Genomic DNA, 25,733 nt, shown 5'->3' on the forward strand with positions numbered 1-25,733 from the left:
CATGCTTTGGGCTTGTGTTGCAACCAGTGACACGGGGAACATTTCACTGGTAGAGGGAAGAATGAATTAAATTAAATACCAGCAAATTCTGGAAGCAAACATCACACAGTCTATAAAAAAAAAAGCTGAAGATGAAAAGCGGATGGCTTCTACAACAGGATAATGATCCTAAACACACCTCAAAATCCACAATGGACTACCTCAAGTTTTCCCATGGCCCTCCCAGTCCCCCGACCTAAACATCATCAAAAATCTGTGGATAGACCTCAAAAGAGCAGTGCATGCAAGACGGCTCAAGAATCTCACAGAACTAGAAGCCCTTTGCAAGGAAGAATGGGAGAAAATCCCCCAAACGGGAATTAAAAGATTCTTTGCTGGCTACAGAAAGTGTTAACAAGTTGTTATACTTGCCAAAGGTGGTGACTACGTACTGACCATGCAGGGTGCCCAAACTTTTGCTTCGGGCCCTTTTCCTTTTTTGTTATTTTGAAACTGTAAAAGATGGAAATAAAAAAGTAATCTTGCTTAAAATATTAAAGAAATGTGTCATCTCTAACTTTATGCCTTTTGGAAATCAGTCATTTTTTTTACTCGCTTAGCGACTCGCAGTAACAGAAATTTTGACCAGGGGTGCCCAAACTTTTGCATGCCACTGTATTCTAATCCATTCTAGATCATAGGAAGAGATTAATATGTGGATTAATATGTTGAGACGGGCGTAGGCAGTTTAAATGGTTCGGCATGGACTAGATGGGCTGAAGCCTGTTTCTGTGCTGCACTTTTCTATGAGTCTATATGCTCAGAGTTTTTTTGAAGAAATGCAACATCCTCTCTTTTCGTGAAACTACGCAAATGACCACACAAAGTGGAGAAGGAGCATTTGGGCTGATGTTGAGAACCTTGAAGCAAAACACGCGTGTATATATAGATCCTGTCTATGTGGCAGACAGAGCAAAGCACTTCACAAATGACTGATGCCCTTGCCCCACATGTGGAAGTATTAACAATTCCAAAATTAGTTACTCCACTACCTGGTGTGGAAGTAAATTATCTCCAGTCTTGAGGGATTGCTTGCGTGAGAGGATCCAGGAGTGCCCCTATTAACTGTTTGAAGAGAGACAGAGAGAGACATTTATCATTGATGGTTTGTTTGGAAAGGAGAGAGAGACCAAGATTGACGGTTGGACTGACACGGGCGTTAACTTTGGAGTTTTACTTTGGAGATAAAAACTGAGCAGCTCGAAGGTTGCTATGGTGACCAACAGGACATTATTGATGTTACTTCCAAGGACTTGTTGTTTGCTCGCATTCCTTTACAGACAAAGGAAGGAGGGACTCTTAGAATGACAGGTGATGCTTAGCCTGGTGAGTTAAATAGGAGGACAGATGGTACAGACCTCAGACACATGATCTGGACACTGAATGAGCATTGTTGTGCCCGCAGAGAAAGTGGGTTTTGGAGGACCGATCAGGCGGATCGATCCAAATTGCTATTCCAGCGGTGAAGAAGGGGTTGACTGGTGGGGAGTTGTCTATGTGTCCACCCTTGCCGGGGTGATAGCTCCACCACAGGAAAACCGGTCCCCTTGGTTAAAGTCACAGTCGGTGACTTGTGAAGGATTTCGGAGGACGACGAGAAGATCGACGGCAACAGCTCACCTGAAGACTCAACTCTCTCTCTCTCCCCATCGCTATTCAACTACATAACACGAATTGAACTGAACTTTACTCAACATCATAAGACTGTATCTTTTTACCCCTAGACTTAAAGAAGCTTGGTTTTCATACATATATTTCCACACTTACTGATTTGCATACACACACACACATATATATATATTCATTGCTAACCTGTGTGATTTATTTACTTTGATATTACTGTATTGCTTAGTTACTAATAAATATTAGTAGTTTATAGCAATACGAGACTCTATTTCTGCTGGTTTCTTTATCTCCGTCACGGCGTACGTGACACTTGGAATCATGAAATGAATTCAGAAATCATGGTTTACTTTTAAAGTTCTTTTTTTATGATCGTGTTGTAGGTTGGAATGTTTTCCATTTCAAGTTACCTGCCAAGAACATCAAGAACTTCCATGCTAGGACAAACTCTAGCATACTCTGTTCTTTGAGTTCTGATGAGTAGCTGATGTGCTTTGTGGGAGATAAATGTCAAGACATTTTTGTGAGTCTAAAATGAGATCTAGTTGAAGGTTATTTCCAATGGAAGTATGCTTACCTCATAATGAGAGGTAATGGAATAATTGGAATAATACCAAAATTCTCCACAGTATTTTTCAGGAAAGATTAGTTCACATGTAGATTGTATCATATATTCTGATAACTAGATTCATATTATGTAAAATCCCTGCAGCCAGCAACCAAAGATGTTTTTTGTAGAAACAGCCCTGCCTCTTTTAAAGTCCATTTCCTTCAGCATTTTAAATAAAATGGTAGAGAAAGAACAGGTTGTAAAGCCCAACTCTCCCCTCCACTGGGTTGATTTTATAGCCCTTTCCAATCACTGCTACCCTTCCCCACCTCCATTCTCCTGTAGTCCTCTTATTTTGCCCCCCTTTCCCCCCATTTTCTTCCTTTATTCCATCTATCCAACACACACACACACGTCTTCTACCCCTTGTCCTTTGCTTGGTTCTGGTTCCAATTGCTTCCCTAATGATTTTCATTCTCCCCTCCTGTATTTACTAGAATCCAACACTGATAGTGCTTTGTGTTCCTGATCATCTCCTTCTTGCAGCTGTCTCCAATTTCCATACTTTGCCAGCACCACCTTACTCCATCTATTTATCTCCCTTCTCCCTTTGCTTGCCTCCAGCTACCATTCACTTGCTACTGTCTCGGAACTTCCCCCCCCCCCCCCCCCAGCTCCCCTTGCTGAATTAGTACAACCTGCCTGTCATCTTGCAATCCTCCTCAGTCCACCAATGATCTCTGACTCATTTCCCTCCCCTTCCCTTCATGCTAAAAAGCTCCATTCTCAATCCTGGTGCAGAGCTTTGCCCCAAAATGTCAACAATTCTTTTCCTCCAACAGATGCTTCATGACCAACCATGTTCCTCCAGTATGTTGTTTGTTGCTCCAGATTCCAACATTTGAGGTCTATTCTGTTTCCTGTGCAGTTTCACCAGCTATTGCATATGTCAGTCCAAGTAAATAAAACAAAAAATTAATTGAATCTAGTCTGAGGCCACTTCATCCAAAGTGTAATGCTTGCTCAGGAATAATTCTAAGTGACAGATAGTTTGTTGCATGCCACTCAGTTTTCTTGTGGTTATATTGGTGGTATAAAACAAAGATGTTATTCTCAAGCTCTAAGAAGAGGTAAAAACAAATACAGTCTCATTCTACACCTTAGTACTGTGGTGACTCAGTAGGGTTATTTATCAGTGGAGGTGAATGAATGTGGAATTGAAGGCTATGGGGGTATAAAGTAGGAATTGAGGCCTCTATTTTCTTGCCCTCTGATACTGTGTTCTGTAACTGCAGTGAGAAGCAGGACAGCGTCACTGATCGGCACTGCAATGAACATTCAGTATGAAACTCAGCACAACTTAATATTCTTGCATAAGATATTGGTTATGCCCAATCTAGAATTCTGTGCCTAGTTCTGGCCCCTAATGTAGTGGTGCAAGATAGGCACAGGAAAAGATTCTTTAGTTTCTTAAAACATGCTTCAAACTCTGGAAGTTACCTCCAGAATTATAGAAAGTTACAGCGGGAGGCCAATCAGCCCATCATGTCCAGATTGATCAGAGCTGGAGTTACTTAGGTCACTTCCATTTCTCAGCTCTTAGACCATAAGGCTTATAGATTATACCCTTTCAAGTTCTCAGTCACATACTCCTTAAATGGGATCTGTCTTCACTATCCTTCAAGATACTGAATTTCAGACGACGTTTGTGAAAAGAATTTTCTCAACTTTCCTCTTATTCTCCTATCAACTTAAAATTGACCCTGCTGGTATCAATTTTCTTGCAAAGGAAATAGCTCATCTATTTAACTATACTACACACCTAATATAATAAAATTAAATTTCTTCTCAATCTTGTTCCAAAGAAAACCGTATCAACCGAGTCAGTCTTCCCATTAAACTACAATTCCTCAGCTTGGTAACATTATTATTTATCCTCTCTTCCCCCCCCCCCCCATTAATAGGATCCCTTCTTCTCCAGCCCTTTACACCTTTTTACCCACTTGGCTTTACCTATCATCTTCTAGCTAGCCTTCTTTCCCTCCCCACTACCTTTTTATTCTGGCATCTTCCCCCTTCCTTTCCAGAACAGGAAGTCTGGTGGCGCAGTGAGATCAGTGCCGGGCTCGAGAACGGAGATTTCTCAGTTCGATCCAGTGACAGACCGCACCCGAGCGCGCTCTCCATCCGTGCCAGGTTGATGTCAAGCTCGCAACCTCAACCACGTAAAGAACACTGCCACGTCCAGTTCAAATTCCCATGCGGAATATTGCGGAGGATCAAACATCCAAACCCAAACAGAAAAAGAGTCTCAGCCAGAAATATCATCCATTTATTCAGTTCCATAGATGCTGCCTAACCTGCTGATTTCCTCCAGCATTTTGTGTGTGTATTGCTTTGAATTTCCAGCATTTGCAGAAATTCTCATGTTTATCATTATAAATCTGTCTCCTTTCACATCTTTCTTGCAGTGTGATGACAAAACTGTATCAAATACAAGCTAGAGCCTAACAGATATCTGAAAGAGTTCAAACGTAATTCTCTGTTCTTATATTCTATGCCTTGAATGATAACTTGTATATTGCCTATCAATGTGTCATTTTATTAAATTATAACATATTTGTCATTATTACTTGTACTTCCCAGTGAATGGCCAAGGAATCACCAAAATGAGCTTCTTTTTATTAATGGATGGAGATATCAATACATGACAAAATTGTTTTCAATAGAAGAAAACACTGATACTTCAACACATTCATATAAAACGTGTTTCTTTTTGTTCTTATTGGTACTATTGATAAGACAGTAACCTGGACAAACTAATTTTGTGCATTTTATCTGTTGTACAGCTTTCAGATGCTAAAGAAATATAGCACATTGCAAACAAGGCTCACTACTTACACAAAAGAATCAATAATAATCATCTTACCAGAACATAGCTGTTCTATTTTGGTGTAACCGAGCTGGAGGGAGTCATTGACCCATGCCAACATATCATGTCGGCTCAGATTTTCACTTGTCACAGAGGTGGAATAAACATTTACTGCCATCCCCCAGCTACAGAAAAAAATACAATAAATTAGTTGAGAGAGACACAGAACAAATGAAAGGTACAGACATCCTAATAAAGGTATATTTCTCTTCTTTGTACTTCAGGCACAAAACGATAGTAGATTACCTAAATTTATTTGAACAAAGGGAAATTAATTATGAGTGAAGCATTGCAGGGGAGGAGCCGAGTGAGGATGAAAATAATTCAGTCATTTTAGAACTCCACATTTCCCTTTTCTTAAATAGAGTTTGCAAAACCAAATTCATTCTATCCCACTAGCTATACCCTACTATTCATAAACACTATCTATAGCCACTGTCCTGATGAAAGGTCTCCACCCAAAATGTCAACTGTTTACTCTTTTCCTTAGATGCTGCCTGGCCTTCTGAGTTCCTCGAGCATTTTGTGTGTGTTGCTTTGGATTTCCAGCATCTACAGATTTTCTTAACTATTACTTACGTACAGAATAATAATATACACAATAATAAAGCAGACTATTGTACCATGATGTGTGTTCTCCTGCCGCACTGAGATGAGTTATTGTATATACCTATTGCAATAGGTAGGAAAGGTTTTCTGTAACGATCCTTGTGACTGCGGAGCTGAATGAGTTTGTTCGAAAAGGTGCTCTGCTGCTTATTCAGTAAGTCATGGAGAGGATGTGCCCAATAGTCCATTAATGGACAACAGCTTGTTTAGTGACCTCCTCCCCACTACTAATTCAAATGAGTCCTGATTGTAACCAAGGAACAGCCATGACAGAATGGCAGAGAAGATTTGATGGGCTGAATGGTTAACTCTGTTTCTATGTCTTATGTTCTTATGATTTTATACCTACTGTCCCATTACTCTGGTTCCTCCCTCTTCACAGGGGTACTTTGCACTGTTGGCCTATTCCCTTTCCCTTTCCTGATTGTTACCCAGCTAACTGCCTCCTGCAACGTGGGATTGATTACTTCCCTGTATCTCCTATTTATCAACTTTTCATTCTCCCGTATGAGCCAAAGAACATCCAGCTGCAGTTCCAGTTCAGTAATATCAAGTCACAGAAGTCCTTGTATCATTCAACAAAGCATTCTAAGTCCTATAAAAGCTACATAATCCAGAGAATTCTTTTCCCAAACCCAGAAATTTCTCAGGACTCAAAAGAGACACTCTACATTCTTAAATATAATGACTTTAGAATACATCTTCCCAAAATTAATGAAAAGTCACAAAAGTAAAGAAACATAAACAAACAAATTGAAAGTTCTAGAGTGCATTAGGTCTAACTTTGGAAAAACCATTACTAATTTGTGAAGCACAATTATGGCAGTAGAATTATGCAGATTCATAGCAATTCTAAAATCTATCAGATTTGTCCAAAATTCTACTGTATTAAAGAATCTACGCATGAATGATTCCCAAGTCAAACATGATCTCCAAAAAGAACAGCAATTGATCTCACCGACTAAGTATAGGTAGCAATAGGTTTTCCTTTTAATTTTTGTTCCACACTTTGTAATAAAAATAATGCTCATCATTATGGGATACATTGATCAGCAATATACTGTGTCTGATCATGCACATTAAGTAAATTATGAAGTTACAGTTATGTACTCAACTTCAAGTTTCACTCTACTGGCACCTTCTAAATGTCAGTTATGTACATCTCAGGTGAGATTTTAGTGTACTGTCCAAAAAGATACCACTAACCACACAGATTTGAACAACTGCATATTGTGATGTGAGTAAATATTCAATTCTATAATGAAATTAGCAAAAAAAAAGTCTCTAATACTAAAAAAAATCCACATAAAACTATTTCCTTCAGTTATTATTTGAGAACTTAAGAAAATGAAATAATGAAACTTTCAACAGTCTCAAAATCTTTTCACTTACTCATTTTTCTCACTGCACATAGTTTTGCATTAAGCATTGTAAGTTGTCCTTCTTGATTTTGATTCCAGCAATCACAAAAAGATTCTGATAAAGCATGCTCTGAATTAACATGCACATTCCTTTTGAAGGCTTTGTGCCAGTAACCTCAAGGTCCTGCTTAAAAGTTTACATAAAGGCTGCATACATGATATGCACCATCATCGAAGTGAAAATGTGAAACGTGTTGAATGAAGGAAATTCATATGAAGTATGAATAGTTTATCGTGCTCTCTCGTTAATTTTCTATAGGAGTGGACTGAAGATCAGGTTTTCTTTTCAATTAAACTGAAAATACCTTGAATTCTATTTTAATGTCAGATATAAGACTGGCTCTTTAAGAACTTGATACAGTGAAGGTCCCCATAAGGAGGTTCACAAAGGAGATGGGGATGACATTTGAAGAAAAGTTCAAGCAGGCTGAGCAAAAACCCATTGCACTGTGACGTGAGCTTCAGAAACAGAATGAGGGTTATCATCACTTTAAAGATAACCCTTTGTTATCAAACATGACATGAAATGGGTTGTCAATGGTGGTAGTGTTCCAGCCAAGATTAGATCAGACATTATCCTAAACAATGGTGGAGCAAGATAAAAAAAAAGCTGCCTGACTTATTCCTACTTCTTTTTAATGTCCTTACCTGTTAAGGTCTGTTACTTCTCCATGCCAGTTTGGGAGATGACAGTAACAGGAAGAGCTCCTGATAAAATTTGTAACTACTGTCAAACATAACCAATCTGATAAATATTAAGAAATTCTGCAGCTTCAATGGTATATTCCTATGAAACTTTGCAATTCTTCCCATTTCAACCCTATCCAATTCTTCTGGAACATTTACATTTCTCTTTTGGTGCCAAAGGAAAAGAACTGCAAACTTCCACATGAACATATTCCATCTATATGGCTATGTTTGATACAAAATTGTATTTCAAAAAAACAGAACAATCCAACAACGTATTTAATTTTTTGTAAAAAAAACCCACAGAACTTTATTTGCAAATATATATTTAAAAATCAGCCAACCTTTTACAGGTCCAACTCTCATATCGACACAAACAAATCTTCTATTGTAAATTAGTCTTTCTGAATAGCTAAAGGATTAAATGATATTGAAAATGCTATGCTGAAAAACTTGTTTTGTAAGTACAACAAGCAAGAATAAACTATAGTTTTAGCATTTATTACATAAACAAATTTTAAAATTGGCAAATAATGTCTTCTTGGGCTTCCAACTGGGTACAGGTATTGACTTTAACTGACATCTGTCTCTCCTGATTGGTCAGTCCTCATCCAATCAGATTTCTACTGTCTCACCTTTACAATCGAATTCAAGTTCTAACTTAGAGAAGGATCTTCGTCTTAGTTAAAATTCTTTTCCTCTAGTTTTATTTTAATGGCTTCCTTCACCAGGCAGTCCCAAAAGCCACTGGAGCGGCACAGTAGATTTGTACCGTGAAAGTCAATTCTATGACCTTTGCGAATGCAATGTTCTGCTATTGCCGATGACTCCAGGTAACCTAAATTGATACACCTGTTGTTCTCATTGATGCAGGGTTCCACCATATGCCCTTTCTGGTGTTTACAGGATTCTCTGCGGAGCAGCGTGTATCAGCCAGATGGGGTGTACAGTGGAAACTTTTTCTAAAATTGGCAGTTTCATTGATGGTAGTTTGGTCACTGCATTTTATGAAGGTCAGTAAGACATTATGCAATTATAAAAAAGGGGGAGAATGCTAAACCAGTTTTTTAAAAAAACTTTGTCAACAGCTTGCATTGAAAATTGAAAGTTGCTGAAATTGAAGCCTGCATATTAGAACACATGAATGTAAGAGAAAGAATGGAGAGTCAAGTGGGAATTTGTAAAAAAGAAAAAGGCATGCTTTGAACAGAAAGGGGCTAATGAAGGTTGATGAGGATGAAGATTAATGAGCATAAATGTAATGAGGAGCAGCACAGTGCAGACAGAATTCATGTAGCTTTGTTTTGTACAAGACGCTATTTGTGAAAAGTGACAAGGATTCCACTTAAAGAATGGACAAATCAATTAAATCCCTTTTCAGACTTTGTTTCAAAGAAAACAATCTCTGTAACAGCTGCCATCAGAAAGCAGAAGCTGCTGACAAAATAGAAATGCATTTGCTGAGTTGAATGAGCTTCAAATCATTTGGAAGCACACCAGCTAAGCAACACAGAGTACAGAGGAAATGAAGATCTCAAGGGGCAGCAGAAACAATACTGTAAAAACTTCAGAAACTTATAGCAATGGATGAAGATATTCAGACTTTCAACCTATACCAAAGCAGTTCTGCTCTCTATGCTTAAAACAACTATGCCTTTATTCCCCTTAAAAGTAATTAGTCTTATTCTGGAACACTGCCCAAATAAAGGTATTTCACACAACACGCAGTGTAAAATCATACCCTTGATATTCTGCACCTCATTCTTGTTATCTTTTATTTACAAATTCTCTGAATACAACACTGGCCAAAAAAAATCATAAACCCTCATTCAGTTTATACTCTTTATTCATGGATGACATTTATAAAAAAAAATCCAACTGTAATATCAATTTACATATTCTGATTGTGAAAATGACACTCCTTTCAAGCTGTAGACCTAAAGCCAATAAATGTTTTGTAATTTCATTCACACTGATAACCATTCAATGTTGCAAGTATAAGTTCTTTGTAACACCCATCTCAAAAGAAAACCAACGAATAATTTGAACAATTTCAACTTTGGAAACTCTGTTAATGCATATATTCATGCCACTTTACAGAATTCTTTATTAGATTTCATGTTCCTAAACCACGTCAATAAATAGCATTTCAGTAGTTTCATCTCCTGGGACAAAATTGCACATACTGAACCTTCAGGAAAAGTCAGCTCATTGTTCAAAATAAAACTTTCTTATTGATATATTGCAAAAATGTTTCAACCATATATAAGATGGAAGCTGAACTGGAAATTTCTCTGGTTTATCAGCCACAGTACTGGAATTCTGGATGAATTAAATTTTAAACGCAAACAACAGGAATTCTGCAGATGCTGGAAATTCAAGCAACACACATCAAAGTTGCTGGTGAACGCAGCAGGCCAGGCAGCATCTGTAGGAAGGGGTGCAGTCGACGTTTCAGGCTGAGACCCTTCATCAGGACCCTCCTGACGAAGGGTCTCAGCCTGAAACGTCGACTGCACCTCTTCCTACAGATGCTGCCTGGCCTGCTGCGTTCACCAGCAACTTTGATGTGAATTAAATTTTAGTGGTCTGTTTCATTAGCATTAATTGGTTAACAATTCTGCAATTTCCTAAAGGTCAAAAAGATACCAAAACAAATCCAATTTTGCCTCCATAAATATTGCACTTGTTGTAAAATGGACGTGACATTTTAATGGCTGTAACATTCCTTTAATGTAAACCAATGAAGTTAAGGTTGAATGGTGGTAAATATTGTTCATTTACATGATTAAACACAATTAATTTATCCATAGTAGTATGACTTTCTCATCAAGGAAATTTGAAATTTTCCTTCATAGGTATTTCAGAATACAAAGTCAAATCTCATTTCTTAAGGAATGGTTGCAGTAAATTCCCAACTGCCTAAATGACAAATTTGCTCCAAGATTTAACTAATGATATATTCAAGTTTTATAATGTACCATGCTACAACCTATTCTACTGCAGATGTTATACTGCAACATTGGAACAGAGCCTACTGCACTAAAACAGAATATTTCTTACAACTTAACATGCAAAACTGAGGCAGCTTTCCTTAGAGCCAAATAGTGTAATATTTTACTTGCATAAATAACTATTTTTAATGAAAATGACTTTAAATAGTCTGAATAGTGCTAAATGAAAAAGTGAATGTTATTCCGAGATCATTTTTTACTGACAAGGGATAATAAGTTCTTCACAATGTAATCAATCTTCAGACATAATATTTTATGCATAGTAACCAGGCAAATATTTTCATTAATTATATAATTTAATGCTTCTTCTACCTTTGATTAAAGATTCACAAAATACTTATTCCAAGGTTTCAGATTGCCATTTATTCTTAAGGCAACCTGTTACATGTTCTATTTAAAGTACAGTAAATTGCATCATTAAAATTGTAAAATTGAAACTGTGAATGAATTAATCTTTTTCCTTATTGTTTGAAGCTATCCTTACATTCTGTTAACACATATCAGAACCACTTGTAGATGAACTTGTAGATTTTGATGTCACACAGAGAACATTTCATATCCGAAGCAGACTTGCTTTTGTATAACCAAGTAACAGTTACAAATATTTTTAGATTAGGAGAACAGTATAATTAAAAATTAAACTAACTGGATGTTCAACGTTCACTGGCTTCAACGGACATCACAAGATAACTTTCCTTCATGTTACAATTTTGCAGAACTAAGTATAAATATTTTTCCAACATGAAAAATAAATTACTAAACTGTTGCCTGGCGTATATCAAATTTATCTCACAAACGACACCATACCTACAATGATGTTCTTGCAAAGATCTTGCTTTCAATGGAACTGCTGTTTCCAGATGCAGAACAAATACAGGCAGTGGGGAAGGAGCCATAATGATATTGAATAAAATGCTGCAGTGACTCAGCATTTGGTTCAACCGACTTTTGGAGCTTGTTTGACTGAGATAATAAAGCTCACTTCCCACAACATGATGGCAAATAATTGCTAAAGTATTTTGAATATCAAGTGCTTTGAGAAATGATTAGATTGGAGCAGAAAAAAGGAATCATGGTTAGATATGTGACATGTTATACCTGTATAGATCAGAATCAGAATCAGGTTTATTATCACCGGCATGTGACATGATACTTGTTAACTTAGCAGCAGCAGTTCAATACAATACATAATCTAGTAGAGAGGGGAAAAAACAAAATAATAATAAATTAACAAGTAAATCAATTACATATATTGAATAGATTAAAAAACATGCAAAAACAGAAATACTGTATATTTAAAAAATGACTACTTAGGAATCAGATGGCAGAGGGGAACAGCTGTTCCTGAATTGCTGAGTGCGTGCCTTCAGGCTTCAGTATCTCCTGCCTGATGGTAACAGTGAGAAAAGGGCTTGCCCTGGGTGCTGGAGGTCCTTAATAATGGACGCTAACTTTCTGAGACACTGCTCCCTAAAGATGTCCTGGGTACTTTGTAGGCTAGTGCCCAAGATGGAGCTGACTCGATTTACAACCTTCTGCAGCTTCTTTCGGTCCTGTGCAGCAGCCCTTCCATACCAGACAGTGATGCAGCCTGTCAGAATGCTCTCCATGGTACAACTATAGATGTTTTTAAGTGTATTTGTTGACATGCCAAATCTCTCCAAACTTCTAATAAAGTACAGCCACTGTCTTGCTTTCTTTATAACTACATCGATATGTTGGGACCAGGTTAGATCCTCAGAGATCTTGACACCCAGGAACTTGAAACTGCTCACTCTCTCAACTTCTGATCCCTCTGAGCATTGGTATGTGTTCCTTCATCTTACCCTTCCTGAAGTCCACAATCAGCTCTTTCATCTTACTGATGTTGAGTGCCAGTTTGTTGCTGCAGCACCATTCCACTCTTGTACACCCTCTCGGCACCGCCTGAGATTCTACCAACAATGGTCGTATCATCAGCAAATTTATAGATGGTATTTGAACTATGCCTAGCTACACAGTCATGTGTCTATTGAGAATAGAGCACCCACCCGAGGTGCGCCAGTGTTGATCATCAGCAAGGAGGATATGTTATCACCAATCCACACAGACTGTGGTCTTCCAGTTAGGAAGTCAAGGATCCAATTGCAGAGGGAGGTACAGAGGCCCAGGTTCTGCAACTTCTCAATCAGGATTGTGGGAATGATGGTATTAAATGCTGAGCTATAGACAATGAACAGCATCCTGACGTAGGTGTTTGTGTTGTCTAGATGGTCTAAAGCTGTATGGAGGGCCATTGAGATTGTGTCTGCCATTGACCTATTGTGACGATAGGCAAATTGCAATGGGTCTAGGTCCTTGCTGAGGCAGGAGTTCAGTCTAGACATAACCAACCTCTCGAAGCATTTCATCACTATTGATATTGTAACATATTGTAAATTTCACATACCTTACATTATAATATTATATATGGTTACATATATGATGCCATTCAATACTATCATCCCATCAATATTAATCAACCAAGCTTCGAAACCTGAGCCTTGGAACCTCCCCATGGAGCTGGATCCTTGACTTCCTCCTGGAAGACCACAGTCAGTACAGATCAGTGATGACATCTCCTTCTTGCTGATAATCAACATCGGCTTAAGGATGCATGCTCAGCCCATTGCTCTAATCTTTCTATATTCATGTCTGCATGGCTAAGTACTGCTCAAAAGTCATTTATAAATTCACAGATGACACCATTGTTGTTGGTAAAATCTCAGATGGCAACGAGGAGGCATACAGGAATGAGAATATAGGAGTGGGAGATCAGCTGGTTGAGTGGTGGCACAGCAAGAATCTCCCACTCAACATTAGCAAAACCATGTAATTGACTGTGGACTTTAGGCATGCACCAGCCCTCATTGAGGAATCAACAGTGGAAAGGATGAGTAGTTTTAATTTCTTGAGAACTGGGACCATTGATGCTCTCCACCTACTGTATGTTGATGGGCAGATGCAGATGTGAGACAATTCAGGTAATGTGGTGAATTTACTTTCCAATTATATAAGTGTCATTATTCCATTCCTTACAAACAATACTTTGCATGTTTCCAAAATAAAAACTGTAAACACTAAATAATCAAGTCAGGTTAGCATCTGCGAAGACAGAAATGAAGTAAGTATCTCAGGTCAACAACTTGTCAGTAAAATCAACAATAATTAGATAAAGTAAGATATAATATACAAAAAAATTGAGCATCTTTTTAACTAATTTATCAGAGAATGATGCTGCCCAGGCTGCTTACTGAGGAACTGCCATGGACTTGATAGGCTTTTCAAGTCAAGTCAAGTCACTTTTTATTGTCATTTCCACCATAACTGCTGGTACAGTACACAGTAAAAACGAGACATTTTTCAGGACCATGGTGCTACATGAAACAATACAAAAACTACACCGAACTACGTAAAAACAACACAAAAACTACACTAGACGACAGACCTAACCAGGACTGCAAAAAGTACACAAAACAGTGCAGGCATTACCACAAATAACAAAAAAGACAATAGGCACAGTAGAGGGCAGTAGGTTGGTGTCAGTCCAGGCTCTGGGTATTGAGGAGTCTGATGACTTGGGGGAAGAAACCGTTACATAGTCTGGTCGTGACAGCCCGAATGCTTTGGTGCCTTTTGCCAGATGGCAGGAGGGAGAAGAGTTTGTATGAGGGATGCGTGGGATCCTTCATAATACTGTTTGCTTTGCGGATGCAGTGTGTGGTGTAAATGTCTGTAATGGCGGGAAGAGAGACCCCGATGATCTTCTCAGCTGACCTCACTATCCACTGCAGGGTCTTGCGATCCGAGATGGTGCAATTTCTGAACCAGGCAGTGATGCAGCTGCTCAGAATGCTCTCAATACAATCTGTGTAGAATGTGGTGAGGATGGGGGGTAGGAGATGGACTTCCCTCAGCCTTCGCAGAAAGTAGAGATGCTGTTGGGCTTTCTTTGCTATGGAGCTGGTGTTGAGGGACCAGGTGAGATTCTCCACCAGGTGAACACCAAGAAATTTGGTACTCTTAACAATCTCTATGGAGGGGTCATCGAGGTTCAGCGGAGAGTGGTCACTCCGTGTCCTCCTGAAGTCAACAATCATCTCTTTTGTTTTGTTGACATTCAGAGACAGGCTGCAGCACAGTCGTGGGTCAGCAGAGTGAACAGCAGTGGACTGAGCACACAGCCCTGGGGGGGCCCCCGTGCTCAGTGTTTATAGTAATTTGCAGTATAATGACTCAAAAGAGGCTACTAGAGCTCTATAATTCTTAAATAAAAATGGAATATCTAGATATAACTTGAGGCAGATAGCAGATCAAGACAACAAAAGCAAAGTCCTTCCAAGATGCAAGGAAGACTAACACGCCTTCAGGGTGCCGGATTTTCGTGGCTCCAGAGATGGGCTGATCCAAGGCCGGTGCCAATTACTGAGGAGTCGCGGGAGAACACAGAACATCGAAAGCAGCAGGTTAGCTGTTGGCTGTGTATCCAGAGACCTGAGCCTTTCCGGAGTCGATTCTCTGGGCACAGAGCTCAGAAAAAGTGACACAAGACTTTTAACATCATAAATCAGCGAGTTGTTTACTATGTCTCCCCTCTCGCTGTGAAACGGGGACATCTGTTTTTCCCTGATTAGGGAGAGAGAGAGAGCCTGTGGTACGTTGAATTACCGGATGAACGAGTAGTCTTTGGGGTACTGCAAGTCTGTCTCTTTATTGATGCTTTGCTGCATGCTTCAGTGCTCGGTGGAGGACACCAACCCTTTTTTGCTGGTGGGAATGTTGGTTGTTGCCTTGCTGCTGCTTGTGCATTGGAGGGGGAAGCTGGGGGGGGGGTGTGCTTTGGGGTTCTAACATTTAGCTGTCATTCATTCTTTGGGGCACTCCTCTTTTTTGTGGATGTTCGCGAAGAAGAACTTTTTCAGGATGTTTTTTTTAATACATTTCTCTGATATTAAATGTACCTATTGAATCTAAGGTTAACCGCAGTTACCATTTGGACAACGAGAAGCAGACAACTGGTGACTCCAAATTAAACAAATTCTTGTTGATTCTCTTAATGAAGGCTCTCCTTACTTCTAAAAAGGTATTCACATCAAAGGTATTCATTAACAAGTTAATGGATGCTGGAATTAACCACCATCAATTTAATTTCAGTATATATTTTATGGAAATACGCTTTTTGGGAATATAGGAAAGTTACTGGTGTTACCTTGTGCTTGTTGTTCCAGTATTCCTGAGCGTTAAAGATGAGATTTAAAATGAGCTATTGTGGAAACTTGTGGGTATTTCAGTATGATACCCAGTCAATCAAATCATGTGAGTGAAGGACAGGTTATCAATCAAACAAGCTGTTACATACCAGATTATGTTCTCCTTAGCATCGTTGGAGCACTAAATTCCTAATTTGCATTTTGTGGAAAGTGAAAGTTAAAGAGTCACAGTTTAGAACTAGCTGCTCTTCACCTCACTTTAAGCTTACTTAACAGATGTAGACTGCATTTTAACCACATTGTAAAACTTCACAAACCCCTTGCTCAAAACAGAATTCCTTGAGAAGATATGATCAAATTTTTCTGATCTCTCGAGAACTATTTTCCATACAGGTGTCCCCAGCTTTTCCAACATTCGCTTTACGAAACCTCACTGTTATGAAAGACCTACATTAGTTCCCTGTTTTCGCTAACAGAAGGTGTTTTCACTGTTACAAAGAAAGGCAGCGCACGAAAAAAAAGCAGCGCGCGATAGAAAGGCAGTGCACGTCCTGAGCAACCGCTCTCCCCCGGAATCGGAACGGCATTCTTGCCGGTATTGCTTAAACAAGTGCCTGTGAACAGCTGTTAGCAAGATGAGTTCTAGGGTATCAGAAAAGCCTGAAAGAGCTCGTAAGAGTGTTACACTTAGTGTAAAACTAGACATAATTAAGCATTTTGATCGTGGCGAACGAAGTAAGGACAAAGTGAGTTTGGCTTGTGGAAGCTGACGAAGATGATGTTGAAGAGGTTTTGGCATCCCATGACCAAGAACTGATAGATGAAGAGCTGATGCAACTGGAAGAGGAAAGGATAACAATCAAAACCGAATGAGTACTGATAAAGTACAACTTTAATTTTGAAAGGGAACATCCGTTTAAGGCATATTTGCAGGATGGTTTGAGTGCTTATAAAGAACTGTATGGTCTAAAAATGCGCGAGGCTCAGCAGTCAAGCATACTGTACTGTTTTTTCAAGCCTTCCACATCAGACACAGCAGATGACGAACCTCGACCTTCGACATCGGGGCGGGCAGTTATAGGAGAAGATGAGCTGCGTGCCCTAATGGAAACAAATGACGATGAGACGACACCTCAGTGTCCCACACCAACCCCTAGGCCGCGAACAGATACTGATTCGCAGAGAATGCAGCGGTAGCCGGGACGCATCCAGCACATCTTTAAGAAAAAAGCCGAAATAAACATGCCAATTAATTAGGTGCGCCTGGCACGTAATTGTTGGCCCAGATCAGAGACGATTGCGTCGCCTCTGATCTGGGCCAACATTTACGTGTCGGGCGGCACCTAATTAATTAGCATGCTTATTTTGGCTTTTTTCTTAAAGATGTGCTGTGTGCCTCCCGGCCACCGCTGCACCACTGCATGCTTCGCGGATTGGTATCGGTCGGTAGCCTGGAGGGTGGGGGGGGGGCCACTGCACCACCCAAACTCCAACGACTCAGTCTAACACACCATCATCAGTGTGCTCGCTGTCTTCCCGATTCCCGTGATACTACACTGTACATACATTATTTCTAATTTATAAAGGCTGTGTATTTTTACGTGTTATTTGGTATGATTTGGCAGCTTCATAGCTTAAAGGTTACTGGAGAGAGTGTTTCTGCCGTGTTTTTGCTAAAAGCACTTGCGTGAGATTTTCTGCTGAGAGCGCTTCCATGAGATTTTCGGTACGGAGAACAGTGCCGGCAATGATTGCGGAAAAGTATTTCTACTTTATATAGGCTGTGTATTTATCATATCATTCCTGCTTTTACTGTATGTTACTGTTATTTTAGGTTTTAAGTGTTATTTGGCATGATTTGGTAGGTTATTTTTGGGTCTGTGAATGCTCACAAAATTTTCCCATATAAATAAATGGTAATTGCTTCTTTGCTTTACGACATTCTGGCTTACGAACCATTTCATAGGGACGCTCTACCTTCAGATGGCAGGAGAAACCTGTATTTGCCTCAACTTCCAAAATTTGTTTTTATTTTGTATTCATCTTTCTTTGACATAATGCAGAATCTTCTTCCCTCACAGGCTAGAACCAGTTGTACCAGGGCTCCTTGATGCCACAATAGATTTGATCCAATTTTTTTCCCTCAGATTTTTCATTTAGTTCCTCATGGATTTATTGGCCCTACTTAACAAGTGTGCATAATTACTTAGCGCAGGGAAAAGACCTTACGTAATTTAAGTCTTAAACTAATTTTGAACAACAGAATTGCTTGCTTCCAAAGTCGTATTAATTATAAAAATTAAATCTTTTAAAGAATTTAAAAGAACACATCTTGGGGGTTCCGGTGACGTCATCGTCCAGAATGGCAGCTTAAATCAACAGCTCCTCTGGAAAAACGCATATTTTGCCCCGTTAATCCATCAAGTATAAGATCTTCTGAAAATATCTGAGAAGGGGAAAAAGAATGGAGATAAAAAATTATCACTGCAGAGCCTATGGAAGAGAGAGGTACAACACGCGGCTCTCCTACACGTGCACGTGGTGGCGAAGCTGACGCTGGGCCTCGTTCAGGCAAAGCGGCAAATATGATAAGCATTTTGGAAGAGATAAGGGAAGTCCAAAAAGTTATAGAACAGCAACTCAATGATATCAAGTCAGAGCTTGCCAACATCAATCAGAAAATAGCGGTGGCAGAGACTCGAGTTGAGAAGGTGGAAGATCGCGTGCAAAACCTGGAACGGATACTAAGACGATAAAAATATTAAATCAACAGGAAAGTAAATTGCTTGACCAGGAGGGAAGATCGTGACAGAAAAATATCTGCATTTATAATGTTAGTGGAGCGATTGCCGATGATGGAGTTTGTGGAAAAGTTGCTGCAGGAAGCACTAGAAATTCCCCTGACTATGGAGATTGAAATTGAGAGGGTGCATCGTGCACTCGTCTTGAGGCCTCCCAGAGACAGAGAAAGTAAGCTGCACTCAATAGTACTTCAATTCAAGAGCAAGGCAGAGATTCTACGAAGGGCCTGGGGTAAGAAGAGGGTGTTTTGAAATGGAAAGTTAATATCTTTTGATCATGATAACCCCCGGGCGGTCCTACAGAAATGGTAGGAATATTCCAAAGTGAAACGAATATTAAAGCAAGAAAAGATTAAATTCCAAACTCCATACCCTGCTAAACTGAGAGTATTTTACGAAGGAGAAATACAGCTATATCAGGCAGTGGAAGACGCGACTACAGACATGAACAACAGAGGACTGCCTGTTAGCGTGGTCAAAGCAAGGGAAAATCTGGCTGAGCAGTTATCCCGATCTGCTTGGGAAATAGTAAGAGAACCGAGAAAGCAGGGGACGGGAGGAGGACAAGAGAAGGATATTAGAAAGAGACTGTGAGTTCTCCGAAGACAGCCCTCACCTCCTCCAGAAGAGCCATAAGGTTTGGCTAACTTTAAAAGTGCTGATAAACTAAACGGAAGCAAAAATAGACGGTGATATACCTATCTCAAGAAATACGTATTATAATGCGGATTTTATATTACTCAATTTTTTTTTATTCATTCATTCACTCCTTTTCCCCCACCTAAATGAGAATATATATATGGGAGGAATACACAGGGAAATCATTTCTGTGCAATGGACATAGATTTTTTTTTTTACTTACTTTTAGAGGTACTGCAGCGGGGTCCCTCAACTCACAGGTACAAGGGGCTAATCCCCACGGCTAGACGTTTCCTCTAGCTCAACCCAGGGTCATCTAGAGACCCCAGCCTTGGAATCACACCTTCGTTACCTTTTTTTTATTATTCGCATTTCTTGGTTCTTATTTGTTCAGGGAGTAGATTGATTAAATTATATTCTTCAAATTTCAGTGATATACTAACAGATAAGTACACATTGTTAAGGACAAAGTAAAATTCATTTCTTTCAATGTCAATGGGCTGTTAAATCCAATCAAATGAAGTACAATTCTATCAAAAATGAAAAAAGAACAAGCCCATGTAGTATATTTACAGGAAACTCACTTAAGTAATAATGAGCATGGAAAATTAAAGAGAATGGGCTTCACTAATTTGTTTTTCTCCTCATATAACTCAGGACATAGAAGAGTTGCTATTCTCATCTCAAGCAAGCTAAATTTTGAAAAAGTATTCAAAATGGGATATAAGGAGGGCAGATATATTCTGGTAAGGGGGAATATAGACGGAAATTCAGTTACTTTATTGAATATATGCGCACTCCCAGGAAGTGATATTAGTTTCTTCCAGAAAATTACTAATATTATGGTAACGGAAACAGAAGGTCCCTTGATATGTGGGGAGACTGAAATTTACAATTACAATCAAAGTTAGACTCTTGCAATAGAAAAACTTATGAAACAAAGTCCTTACATAAGAAAGTTAACACTCTTTTTGAGGATGATGGTCTAACTGATATATGGAGGGATCTTTTCCCTGATAGAAGGAATTACACTCATTATTCTGCCCCCCCATTCCGTATATACAAGAATAGACTATTTCATAACATTTGGAAAAGATAAAGACAAAATAAACACCTGTGGAATTGGGACAATAGATATAAGTGACCATTCATCTATATTTTTATCTGTTAATTATAACCTACAACCAAAGAATACTATTCGGAAACTAAATTCAAGTCTACTCAATGATTCCTATTTTAAGGAACAAATTAAAAAAGAAATTGGTCTTTACTTAGAACTCAATGATAATGGAGAGGTTTCACCTCCCATTCTATGGGATACTATGAAGGCTGTCTTAAGGGGGAAAACTGTAGCAAAATCTTCATATAAGGAAAAAAAGGAATAAAACATTAGAGGAATTACAAAATAAGCTGAAGGGACTAGAAAAAAAACGCAAATTGAGTTTGGCACAGGATACACTAGAGGAAATTAAAAATTTAGGAATGAAATTAATAGTTTGGCTACACAAGATGTTAGAAAAAATGTAATGTTTCTGAAACAGAGACACTATGAAAGTGGATCTAATGAAAATACTGGCGTGGAAACTGAAAAAAAAGATAGCAGAAAATACAATTCATAGAATTAGGGATCCAAGAACAAAAGTGATAAAAAAAATAGCTAAGTGAAATTATAGAAGCTTTTGAAATGTTTTACAAAACTCTATATTTCAAAGTTCCGGGGGAAGCATAGCCCAGATTGACACCTTCCTGAATTCTTTAGTTACCCACTTTAAGCAAAGAACAAAATAGAACGATGACTGCTGACATAACTGAAGCTGAACTCAAAACTACAATTAGTAGGCTTAAATTAAGCAAGTCACCAGGATCAGATGGATGTACGGCAGAGTGGTATAAGGAATTTAGAAATGAGTTAATTCCTGTTTTACTCCCCACACTGAACTGGGCTCTAAGAAAGGCGCAAATGCCACCCAGCTGGAAGGAGGCGATAATCTCAGCTATTCCGAAAGAAGGCAAGGATAAAATGGAATGTGGGTCATTTAGACCAATATCTGTTGTTAATGTGGATTACAGATTATTTACCTCCATCTTGGCCAAACAATTAGAAGAGTTTCTACCCACATTGATAAATAATGATCAGAAAGGTTTTATACAACAACGCCAAACACAAGACAATATACGAAGGACACTTCATATTATGGATCATATAAAAAAAATGAAATTGAAGGAACAATCATAAGCGTGGACATTGAAAAGGCATTTGATTCAGTTAATTGGAATTTTCTTTACAGAGTTTTACATAGATTTGGTCTACATGACACAATTATTAAAACTATACAGGCACTATATGACAATCCTACCGCTAGGATTAAAATCAATGGATAGTTATCTAATACTTTTACCCTAGAAAGGGGCACGAGACAGGGTTGTGCATCATCACCGCTACTCTTTGCATTATATCTGGAACCATCAGCTCAATACATCAGACAAAATGAAGATATCAGGGGAATTACTATTAAAGGGATAGAACATAAATTGGCCTGTTACGCAGATGACATTTTGATCTATCTAGGGCTACCAACATACTCTTTACCTAAATTGATGCAATCCTTTGAACAATATGGCCAATTATCAGGATACAAGATCAACATAGATAAAACCCAACTACTTTCATATAACTATAGCCCAAGAGAAATTGAAAGTAGATATCCTTGGGCATGGCAAACAGAGTCCAACAAATATTTGGGCATCATTATGACAAAAGATTTGGCAAAATTATCAGAATGCAATTATCAGCCTATATATAAAAAAATTAAGGAAGATATAACAAGATGGAACCTAATTCCTTTTCTTGGTGTCAGTTCAAGGATTGAATCTATTAAAATGAATATACTGCCCACACTACTATATCTCTGTCAAACCCTACCAATAGAGAATAACCAAAATCAATTCAATGAATGGAACAAGATGCTATCAAGATATATATGGCAAGGTAAAAGACCTAGAATTCGTCTCAAAACTTTGCAGTTAGCCAAGGAAAAGGGGGGATGGGGCCTACCTTCTCTCAGAGATTACTATTTTGCAGCACAGTTGAGAGCTGTGATATGCTGGTGCAATCCATCATATGGCACTCAATGGAAAAACATTGAGGAGGGGATACTTCCCGTCCCCATACAGGCAATTTTGGCTGATAACAACCTACAAAGTTACATAAATACTATTGATAACTCATGGGTGAAATGGACTCTTAAAATATGGAAAACGATTATAAAAGAATATAAACTAGAGAAAGACACTGCAATTCTTAAATAGTGTGCACGTGACTCAGGTTTTACGCCGAACAAACTGGATCCTAGATTTAAGGACTGGACAGCTAAAGGAATAACAGATATTTGCAATATAATGAAAGAAGGAACACTGTTCAGTTTTGAAGTGCTCAAAGAGAAACACCTATTAGAAAAACAAGACTTTTATCGATATTTACAGATGCAACAGTACGTTAATAAGACGGTTAAAAATGTAACCAAGGCAAGTACATGTTTGATAGAGCTATTTAGAAAAGCATATAATTCAGACAACGATAGTAGAGTAATTTCAAGCGTGTATAAGGGTTTGTCAAATCTTAAAACACATTCAACTTCATACATTAAAACAAAATGGGAGAAGGAAGGAGGGATAATAATATGAGGAAGAATGGACAATAATATGGAGGTATCAATAGAAGTGTACCAGTTCACAGAAATGGAGGGAGATTGGGTGGAAAAACTTGATAAGATATTTTATTACACCCCCTCAGAAATCCCATTATGATAGTAACCTCCCTGTTTGCTGGAGAAATTGTGGAAATCAAAATGCAAACCATTATCATATTTTGTGGGAATGCCCCGTTATCAAAGACTATTGGAGTGGGATACACAAAACCCTACAAGACATCTTTAAATGTGAAATACCCTTAGAAAGTTAGACCATATATTTTGGGTATATACTTCAAGAATGGTTGAAAAAGAGATAAATATTTAATGAATATACTGCTGGTGACTGGTAAAAAGAGCCTTACCAGGAAATGGTTATCACAGGAGAGCCCAACTTTAAATGTATGGATGGAAATTACAATGGACATTTACAAAATGGAGAAGATAACAGCATCTGTTAATCATAAGTTGGAACAACTTGATTCATACTGGGAAAAATGGTTTAACAACATAACACCTCAAAGGCCTGATTTTATTCTCACAAGTCAATGAATATGTTGTTTAAAAAAAGATCACTCCCCACTTTGTACATAGCTTTCTTCTTTTGACTGTTCTTTCTTTCCTCCTTTCTATAAGTGTATACCTCAGATAAATGTTATATGGAGATTTGTAACAAATATGACCATATGATATATATGTGCAGTATCTGAAATACATCCTACGGAAAGCTTTGTTTGATGATGAACTTCAATAAAAAAAAATTACAAAAAAAACACATCTTCTGTAGGTTAAAAGCAAACACGATCAATTTTCTCATCATTCCCTTTTCCTACATTTATGCTTCTTTCTGGCCTCAATTTGTGTTCTAATTGAATGAGGCCCTGATCCATTACTTCGCAACATGATGGTTATTCTATCACAATCCCTAAGTACACATATATTAAATATCTCCATATATAAACAAAAATAACTGAGAGAGAGGAGAATTATACCCTGTAAACTGACATGACCATCAGACATTCTCGTATGCATTGGTCATTCGTACAGTTATCTTAACTGAACTACATTGAACTAGGAATCAAACATCCTGAGTCAAAAATCGACAGAAGTCAACAAAACCTCTAAACTATCTATTTTGCCAATTATTGCATCAAATATGGCCAAAATAATTTTTGTTCTATCAAGATTTGGAATGTTTGTATATACAAAGAAATACCCTTCACAATTCTGTGATAAAAAGAGAATAATGTTTTAGCCTGGAGTTTTTGTCTTCAAAAGCTTTAGACCATCTACTTTATCCCTCCCAAAAGCATTTTAATTTTCAGAGCTGCTGTTACCAGTTGAGTCCTATTATAAATAAGTAATTCTAGAGAACCATTTGTCTACACTAGAAATGTTTATCTCCAGGTCATTAAATTCAAGCACTTCAGACAGAACAGTACAGCACAGGAATACGCCCCTCCTCCTACTATGTCCGTACTGACCACACCAAATTAAGCCACTCCCATTGTTTGCATGTGGTCTGTTTTTCTCCATTTTCAGCTTGTTTATTTGCTATGGTATCTGCTTCCACCACCTCCAATGGCAACACATTCCAGATAGCTTTGTGTGTCAAAAAACTTGGCTCATACATCTCCTTTAAACTTCACCCATCTCACCTTGTGGCTATGTTCTGGTACTTCACAAAAACAACCCATTAACCCTGTTAATGCCTTTCATTATTTTAATCAGGTCACCCCTCAGCTTCCAATGCTCCAGACAATCAAAGTTTGTCCAACCTCTCCTTACTCACCAGGTAACAGCTCAGTAACTTCTACACCCTCTCCAAAGCCTCCATATCCTTCCTGTAATTCAGTGACTGGGGATGCAGGCAATACTTCAAATGCAGCCTAACCAAAGGTTTACACAGCACAGTAGTGTAGTGGTCAGCACAACACTTTACAGTACAGAAGACTGGGGTTCAATTCCTGCCACTGCCTATAAGGCACTTGTATGTTCTCCCCGTGACCATGTGGGCTTCCTCCCACAGTGCAAAGATGTACCAGTCAGTAGGTGAATTGGTCATCGTAAATTGTCCCATGATTTGGCTAGGATTAAATTGGGGGATGGCTGGGCGGCACATCTTGAAGGGCCAATCCACGCTGCATCTCAATAAATAAATGAATAAGCCTTCCATAAGAGATCTTGCTGAATGTTTTACTAATGTCCATAACTAACTCTCAATCATCTTCATCACCTCAAAAACTCAATTAAGTTCATAAAACATGACCTGCCTTGCATAAAGTCATGCTGACTTTAAAATAAGTCCATATTTTTCCAGAAGTGTGTAATTCCTATTCCCAAGAAACATCTCCAATAATTTCCCTAACACTACATAGTGCGCACTGGCCTGTAATTTCCTATTACATCTGGAACTGAGCATTACACCAACAAATTCTGTTTGCATTTACAGTTTTAGCCTAAGAATCCAAATGAGAAGCAAAAATGTACAGGTTAATAAC

The 25,733-nt window shown here is 38.5% G+C and overlaps 1 protein-coding gene across 4 annotated transcripts in view; it reads right to left on the reverse strand.

Moving 5' to 3' along the window:
* Positions 1 to 25,733, reverse strand: part of mapre3b (microtubule-associated protein, RP/EB family, member 3b) — a 76,497-nt gene that overhangs the window by 40,567 nt on the left and 10,197 nt on the right. Inside the window, exons 1-2 of one of the 4 annotated variants that reach the window (XM_072251359.1) lie at positions 11,974 to 12,048; positions 5,142 to 5,269 (exon numbers count right to left, since the gene is read on the reverse strand). In XM_072251359.1, coding sequence (XP_072107460.1) covers positions 5,142 to 5,269; positions 11,974 to 12,023 — 178 coding nt within the window. In that variant the 5' untranslated portion in view covers positions 12,024 to 12,048. Of the gene's footprint in view, positions 1 to 5,141; positions 5,270 to 11,682; positions 11,739 to 11,973; positions 12,049 to 25,733 lie in introns of those variants that run through there. The other 3 variants (XM_072251358.1, XM_072251361.1, XM_072251360.1) reach the window with 3 other exon arrangements.

The sequence above is a fragment of the Mobula birostris genome, chromosome 2 (assembly GCF_030028105.1).
Source record: "Mobula birostris isolate sMobBir1 chromosome 2, sMobBir1.hap1, whole genome shotgun sequence".
NCBI classification, from domain to species: domain Eukaryota; kingdom Metazoa; phylum Chordata; class Chondrichthyes; order Myliobatiformes; family Myliobatidae; genus Mobula; species Mobula birostris.